Source organism: Typha latifolia, chromosome 4 (assembly GCF_019914945.1).
Source record: "Typha latifolia isolate L0001 chromosome 4, TyphaL0001v2, whole genome shotgun sequence".
In the NCBI taxonomy this organism is placed as follows: domain Eukaryota; kingdom Viridiplantae; phylum Streptophyta; class Magnoliopsida; order Poales; family Typhaceae; genus Typha; species Typha latifolia.
Window position 1 is genome coordinate 7,141,259 of NC_133089.1, and position 8,813 is coordinate 7,150,071.

Genomic DNA, 8,813 nt, shown 5'->3' on the forward strand with positions numbered 1-8,813 from the left:
TAATATTGCTACCAATTATTATCATGTCATCCACATATAGACATACAATGACATAATTATCTGAAATGCATTTCACATAAACACATTTATCACATTCATTAATGTGAAAATCATTTGATATCATAACTAAGTCAAATTTTTCATGCCATTGTTTAGGTGCTTGTTTAAGCCCATAAAGAGACTTAACTAATTTGCACACTTTTCTCTCTTGTCCTAGAGCCACAAACCCTTCGGGTTATTCCATATAGATTTTTTCATTTAATTCACCATTCAAGAATGCAGTTTTCACATCCATCTGATGTATTTCCAGATTATATAATGCCGCAAGAGCAATTATTAATCGGATAGACGTTATTCTTGTTACAGGTGAATATGTATCAAAGTAATCTATTCCCTCTATCTGTCTATATCCTTTGACTACAAGTCTCGCATTGTATTTGTCAATTGAACCATCTGCTTTCATCTTTCTTTTGAATATCCATTTGTAACCCAAAGGTTTACACCCTGGTGGAAGATCCACCAATTTCCAGGTATGATTTTGCAAAATGGATTCAATTTCACTATCAATGGCTTCTTTCCATAAAGGAGCTTCAGGAGTAGACATTGCTTCCTTATAACTCTGGGGTTCTTTTTCTAACAAATATGTTAGAAAATATGGACCAAAAGACGTAGAAGTCCTTGCCCTCTTACTTCGTCTATGTTCATTATCATTTCCTTCTTGCATGGACTCTTGGTCTTGCTTATTTTCATAAGTTCTTTTGAGAGAACTTATTTCAGATGTATATTTATATGGAAATATATTCTCAAAGAATGATGCATTCCTAGACTCAATAATTGTATTCTCATGTACCTCAGAATTATCTGATTTGTGAACCAGGAATCGATATGCACTACTGTTATGAGCATAACCAATGAATATACAATCAATAGTTTTAGGTCCAATTTTTGTTCTTTTAGGAACTGGAATTGCAACCTTTGCTAGGCACCCCCACACTCTTAAGAATTTATAGCTAGGTTCTCGACCTTTCCATAACTCATAAGGTGTTTTATACAATTTCTTATGGGGTAACCGGTTGAGAATGTGATTTGCAAAAAGCAAAGCTTCCCCCCACAAATTCTGGGGTAAACCAGAACTAATTAACATGGCAGTCATCATCTCTTTCAGAGTTCTATTCTTACGTTCAGCAATACCATTTTGCTGTGGAGCGTAAGGAGCCATTGTTTGATGAATAATTTCATTTTCTGTACATATTTGTGCAAATGGTGACTCATATTCACCACCTCTATCACTTCTTAGCATTTTAATCTTTCTGCTAAGTTGATTCTCAACCTCTATTTTGAAATGTATAAACATTTCTAATGCCTCATATTTGCTTCTTAGCAAATGCACATAACAGTATCTTGTGCAATCGTCAATAAAAGTAATAAAATACTTTTTTCCACCTCTAGTTTGAACAAATTTCAAATCACATACATCAGTATGTATAAGTTCTAGAGGTTCTGTACTTCGTTCGATGGAATGAAACGAAGTCTTAGCCAATTTGGCTTCAATACATATTTCACATTTTTTATTTAAATCAATTTGAAAATTAGGCAATATGTTAAGATTAATTAATCTACGCAATGTACCATAATTAACATGTCCTAATCTACCATGCCAAATTTCACAAGACTCAAGCAAGTAAGAAGAAGATTCCCCTTTATTTATTTTTGGAGTTACAGTCATTACATTCATCTTAAAGAGGCCATTTGACAAGTAGCCCCTTCCAACATACATGCCATTTTTGATAAGTACAAACTTATCAGACTCAAACACCAACTTAAAACCTTTCTTACTCAATAATGATCCCGAAACCAGATTCTTTCGAATGTCGGGCACATGCATTACATCATTAAGAGTAAGTTCTTTTTCTGAAGTCAATTTTTAACACAACCTTCCCTATTCCTTCCACCTTGGAAGTTGCTGAATTGCCCATATAAAGTTTTTCATCTCATTTGCGGTTTGATAAGACGAAAACATCCACCTATTGGCACAAATGTGTCGAGTAGCTCCAGTGTCTACCCACCATTCTTTAGGATTACCACCAATTAGGTTTACTTCTGAGACAATAGCGGAGAGGTGCATATCATCGACATCAGAACGAAGGTGTTCTACTTCAGTTACATTGGCTTGTGGCTTCTTCTTTTCAGAGTTCTCCTTCTTTGAGTTCTCTTTCTTTTTTCTCAAGCGGCAGTCCTGAGCACGATGCCCTTGTTTGTCACAGACGTAACATTTGCCCTTGAACTTCTTTGCATTGCCACTTTTAGAGCCTTCACCAGTATGCTTCCTGGCTTCCAATTTTCTTTTCAGCAGTACGATTGTCTTCTTCAATCCTTTTCTTTTCAGCAGTACGATTGTCTTCTTCAAATTCTTCAAGTGTCATTTCCTTGTGCTTGTGTTTTAGGTAATTTTTGAAATCCCTCCAAGAAGGTGGTAATTTTTATGAACTATACACGTTATACAACGAGTTGTCCAGTCCATTGAGGATATAGTTTCGGCAAAGGAAGTCGGCACCACAGAATTTACAGGAGGAGCAGTGATAGGGGAAATATGTTGGACACTATCTCCTTAAGACCAATTCGCCCGTCTAGTTACATTGTGAAGGGATGCACCATTTGGGTCGAGTTCAACCAAACTGATTTCACTTCGACCCCGAACCAAACCAGACTTGACTCGCACGTGTGTGTGAGTTAAGTTGCATAGTAATATTTACCCACAAAATAGGTACCCCTTTTGGGGCCCAAAGCCCATAAGAAGTTTGTTACTTATATACCATACTAACATTTCTCAAATATCCAATATGGTACTAAACTTCATTTTTCTTTATTTTCCATTGCCATGATACCTACTTTAGAGCCAATTTTCATTCACTTCTCTTCATGGATTTGACTAAGTGAATATTTGACAATAAAGTACACTTTGAGCTAAATTAATTCCACCATTAAACCATCATTAATAATGTGTGGGCCCCATTTAAAACTTAGCTCAAAGTTAATAAAAATTTATGTCAAAAACATGAAATTACTAACAACAATACCATGTAACATTCAACTTGGGGAATTCTTTCATAATTCCTGCAGTTCTAATTTGCATATGTATATTAGCATTTATTTAGGAGTTATTTGTACCAAAAATTCACTTGATTTTTATCTTTTCTGCGTTAAGTCTGTTTTTAGTTTTATTTGTAGATGAGATACTTTCCTTTTTTTAGTTCCAAACTTGCCATTATATTATCTAGTGCTAAATATTAATGGGACACTATAAGAGAAAGAAATAGTCTCTTACTCTTCTTCTTCTCTATCTTTTTCTTTATATGTTGTTGCTATTTTTTTTTCTTCTTTTGTTACTAGTGCTTGTTCTTCTATCTCTTAATTATTTTTTCTTCTGTATAAGTCTCTTTAATTAATAAAATAAAAGATTAATTAAAAATAGTGGTAAACTAATTTGAATTAGTTAAATAATTAAAAGCATGACTTTGCATGATTATTATTTGTTTATAGTAAATTGTAATGGTGAAATATATAAATTATGTAGTGTAAAAAAAAATAAAAGTTATTATATATATTTGTGAACGTTGTTAATATATTTTTTTTGTTTTATTTTTTCTTCTTTTTCTATCCCTTAATCCTTCTTTTTCTTCTATATAAGTCTCTCAAAATGATCTTTAATTAATAAAATAAAAAATTAATCATAGATAGTAGTAAAATACTTAGAATTAGTTAAATAACTAAAAACAAGACTCTGCATGACTTTTATCTATTTCTATGAAAATTGAAACGATGAAAGTTTATAAATTCGATAGTGTATAAAAAAATAATAAAAGTTGTTCAAAAAATAACAAAATTTGTTGTACATTAATAAACGTTGTTAAAATATTTTATGTTTTATTATTATTTATTATTTTTATTATTTTCTTTTTTTTTCTATCTCCTAATCCTTCTATCGTTTTTCTATACAAATATCTCTAATCACTATTTAATTAATAAAATAAAAGATTAATTAGAGATAGCGGTGAGATAATTAGAATTAATTAAATAACCAAAAAAATGACTCTGCTTGATTATTATTTATTCTTTGTAAATTGTAGCGATGAAGTATGTACAGTATATAGAAAAAACAACTATTATATATTTGTGAGATTGTTAATATTTTTTATTTTTCTATCCATTAATTCTTTTCTATATATGTATCTATAATAATTTTTTAGTTAAAAAAGTAAGAGATTAATCGGAGATAGTGATAAGATAATTAAATTAGTTAGATAACAAAAAATATGACTTTACATAATTATTATTTGTTTCATATAAATTGTAATGGTATAGTATGTAAATTCTATAGTCTATATATAGAAACTTGTTAAAAAATAATAAAATTTGTTATATATTTGAGAAAGTTATTAATATTTTTTTTTTACTTTTTTGTTCCTTATTTTCTTTCTATCCCTTAATCTTTTTTTATATACTAGTTTCTCTAATCGCTCTTTAATTAATAAAGTAAGAAATTAATTAGAAATAATGGTGAGATAATTAAAATTAGTTAAATAAATAAAATTATGACTCTACATGATTATTATTTGTTTATATAAAAATTATAATGGTGAAATATGTAAACTCTATAGTGTATAGAGAAAACAACAAAAGTTGTTTAAAAATAATAATATTTATTATATATTTGTGAAAGTTGTTAATATATTTTTTTTATTTTTTTTTCTTTCTCTATCTCAAACTTAAATTATATCATTAAATATCATTAACTTATATTATGCTAATATTATAATTAAAAAATTTCAATTAAAAATAATCAAACTTAAAACCAAAAGTAATTGAAATAATATTTAAGTTAATATAAACATGTTTAATAATAAAAAGAAGAAATGTAAAGTTTTATTTATGTAGAATACTTTAAATAAATATAAAATATTAGTGAAAAATTTTAAACATTAAAATTTGAGTAATTAAGATTGTTAATTTGTTATCTATAAATCTAAATTTATTATTTCTTATATAAGGATAATATAGTGATGGCATTTCGCCTAAGATTCCTAATTGTGTCTATCAATTACATGAGATTATATAGGACCCACGGGATAACTAATCTAATCCTATATTTATATCCCTTAAACGAAAGCACCCTAAGTTAAGTAACTAGGTTGACAATACAATAACAGCCTAATATCGATCAGCAATTGTAATATTCGAAAAATTTATATTGCCAATTATGTAAAACACACCATAAATATTATATATGGAACCTAACAAATTCCCTATATCACTAATCTCAAAAGGGAACAAGCTAAATTATGATTAAAACCTCGATCTTATCATATTCCGGCAAATTAATATGAACTAAAAACGGGCCGGTCAAAGGCAATAAATAGTTGGCAAGCTCTCAAAGACGCAGTAACCGCTAACCATTAAACCTCACTCTATTTTAGCATGCCAGAAAAATAGCATCAGCTGATAAGATAAGGTTGATGATGAGATCCACCTCCCTTGTCTATATATACCCTCATATTGCCCACACTCGACTGCGCACTACCGTTGAAACCAATACAACTCTTTCTTCTTCTCTTCTCTTCTATCGTTCGCACGAATGGCTAATCCAAAAGAAGAAGCCGGACTGGGTTCCGACAACCTTGTCGCCGTTCCTAAGCCTCGTCACGTTAAGTACGCCTTCGCCTGCGCTGTGCTCGCGTCCATGACATCTATTCTCTTAGGCTATGGTAAATAAACAAAACAAGCGAGTGATATGTTAATGTTACGTTTGAGATCTGGCGTTGAAATTTTTTATTTCTTTGTTAAATTTTAGATATAGGGGTGATGAGCGGCGCGGCACTGTTCATCAAGGATGATTTGAAGGTGAGCGACACTCAGATAGAGGTACTTCTGGGTATCCTCAATCTCTATTGTTTGCTCGGCTCGTTCGCTGCCGGAAGGACGTCGGATTGGATCGGGCGCCGTTATACCATCGTCTTCGCTGCCGTCATCTTCTTCGTGGGCGCTCTCCTGATGGGTTTCGCCACCAACTATGCCTTCCTCATGGTGGGCCGCTTCGTGGCCGGGATCGGTGTCGGGTACGCCCTCATGATCGCCCCCGTCTACACCGCTGAGGTCTCCCCGGCCTCTTCCCGCGGCTTCCTCACTTCCTTTCCGGAGGTCTTCATCAACTCCGGCATCCTCCTCGGCTACGTCTCCAACTACGCCTTCTCCCACTTCTCCCTCCACCTCGGCTGGCGTCTCATGCTTGGTGTCGGCGCCGTGCCCTCCGTGTTCCTCGCCATCGGCGTCCTAGCCATGCCGGAGTCCCCCCGGTGGCTCGTAATGCAGGGCCGGCTCGGTGCCGCCAAGCTCGTTCTCGCGAAAACCTCCGAGAGCCCCGAAGAAGCAAAATTGCGTCTACTTGACATCAAATCCGCCGCCGGCATCCCCGAGGATTGCGATGACGACGTCGTCCCCGTCCCAAAGCGCAGTCACGGCGAGGGTGTCTGGAAAGAGCTTCTCCTCCACCCGACTCCCGCCATCAGACGGATCTTGATCTCAGGGGTTGGAATCCACTTCTTCCAGCAAGCGTCTGGCATCGACTCTGTCGTGCTCTACAGCCCTCGCGTCTTCCAGGAGGCAGGAATTACCAATAAGAACCAGCTCCTCGGCACGACAGTAGCCGTCGGATTCACCAAGGCATTGTTCATACTCATAGCTACCTTCCTGGTCGACCGCGTCGGGCGGCGGCCGCTTCTTTTGAGCAGCACAAGTGGAATGGTCATTTCTCTCTGCGGTCTCGGCCTGGGGCTCACCGTCATAGGTCACCACCCCGACGGGAAGCTCCCGTGGGCCATCGGGCTTTGCATCATGTCGATCTTGGCGTACGTCGCTTTCTTCTCGATTGGTCTCGGGCCGATAACGTGGGTCTACTCGTCGGAGATCTTCCCCCTCCGGCTAAGGGCTCAGGGGGTCGCCACAGGGGTGGCGGTGAACCGCATCACTAGCGGCGTAATCACGATGACGTTCATATCGCTCTACAAGGCGATAAGCATCGGGGGAAGCTTCTTCTTATATGCCGGCATTGCGGCGGCGGCGTGGGTGTTCTTCTTCACTTACTTGCCGGAGACCCGAGGGAGGACGTTGGAGAATATGGGGAAGATGTTTGGGATGGAAGAGGATGAAAACAAAGGAGGAGGAGGAGGAGGAGGAGATGTTCAGATGGTGAGTGGAAGTGGGGGAGGGAGTGATGAGCAAATGTCCAAGAATTAGGGTGTCTTGATGTGTCCAAAGGAGTAAATTGTAACAAAAAAGAAATGGGAAGGAGCTGGGCGAGAAGATTCTCTTCCATGATTTGGAAGAGGGGTGACCACGAACGAAGGACTTTGGGTTGATATGGATAGGAAACGGGTGCTTAATTATTATTGCTTTCTTATTACTTTTGAATAATATTTTGAGGTACTGTACATTGTGGGGTTCATCGTCTCGTGTCGTGTTCTGATCATCGATGGGTTTTAAAGAGCTAAACAAATGATGGAAAAAGAAAGGTGATGACATTGGCACCAAGCGGAAGCAATCACCGGAGATGTACAACGACTTATGAGGTCGTGGCTGTCAAACTCATCGACCGTTTATTTTATAATTAAAGGTTTTTTAAGCTTTCCAAAACCATTAATATATATTATTTATATAGGTATGTATTGTTTTTCCTAAACCGAGACTATAGTGCCATATCACCAAAGTCACAGAGAGTAGACTTAGCTTAAGGAAAAAAAGAGAGGATAAATGGCTAAACTAACTAGACCCTAACTAAATCTCATTTAGTAGCTGCTCCAAATCAAAAGGTATAATCATATTCTCATTCCAAGCAACCACCATATTATTTGCATCAGTTTCTATTGCAATATTAAGTAAACCATTCACGCATTTTTTGGATTGAGATGCGTTGGACCCTCAGATCTAACTAGGTATCTATCTGTGAACTAATTTCTTATCTAGCTCATAAATCTGATAAGAAAGAGAAAAAAAAAAGAAACAAATTGCACACAGGCTCTTTTTTCCGTCCAGATTACATCTCTGGCATCGTTTTGTTCTCTAATAACAGTTTATGAGATGCTGAGTAAATGCCTGGATAACCAAAATCGGATGTCTTTACTGTTGCAGGCTCACCGCTGATAATATTAATATAAAATATTAAATAGTCATCTTATATTCAATTTTAAAAAAAATTATATAAAAATAAGGTTATATAAGTATAATTCCAAAAACATCTAAATTAATCACGTGGCAATCAAAGAATAGTTGGACAGCTAATTCAGAGGTTAGTATAGTTAAAAGATCAATGCGCTATGAAAATTAAATAAGAGGATTCATATAAAGATGAAAAATAGTTTGTGGATTCTAACTAGGAAAACTGCTTCTTTCCTGCAGTCCCAAATGAAGTTCACGGGACTGGGCATGCAGCTATGAAGACAGCAAGAACGCTGTCTGCATTCAGAAAATAATAATATCGTTTTATATGTGATTATGTGCTACCATTTGCTTTGTGTGAAGGTCCCACTTCAAACCCCTATTTTTATTGGTTAAATAGTTCCTCAGACATCTGGAATTAAGAGGGTCCGTGTGATGATATGTCAAATACTTGTAGTGGTGCAGAGTATACTATATTTCATCATATTTATATCCTGATACTATATGAACCTATATGTATATTATATGAGCCTGCAGAAGCTAGCTGGCTATCATCTATTCTATCCCGTACGTATTATAACTGCTACTGGATCTGCAACGATTCT

The 8,813-nt window shown here is 35.6% G+C and overlaps 1 protein-coding gene across 1 annotated transcript; it reads left to right on the top strand.

The window, feature by feature from the left end:
* Positions 1-5,501: 5,501 nt before the first annotated feature.
* LOC140786362 (putative polyol transporter 1) lies at positions 5,502-7,484 on the top strand. Its single transcript, XM_073134728.1, has 2 exons — positions 5,502-5,762; positions 5,849-7,484. The coding sequence occupies exons 1-2, from the start codon at positions 5,633-5,635 to the stop codon at positions 7,288-7,290; spliced, it is 1,572 nt and encodes a 523-aa protein (XP_072990829.1). The 5' UTR covers positions 5,502-5,632; the 3' UTR covers positions 7,291-7,484.
* Positions 7,485-8,813: the final 1,329 nt, after the last annotated feature.

Excerpts from the sequence above, each read along its gene's own strand:
- LOC140786362 (XM_073134728.1), top strand. The coding sequence starts at position 5,633 with ATGGCTAATCCAAAAGAAGAAGCCGGACTGGGTTCCGACAACCTTGTC. Across the intron at positions 5,763-5,848 it reads ATCTATTCTCTTAGGCTATG|ATATAGGGGTGATGAGCGGC; the intron begins GTAAATAAACAA and ends GTTAAATTTTAG.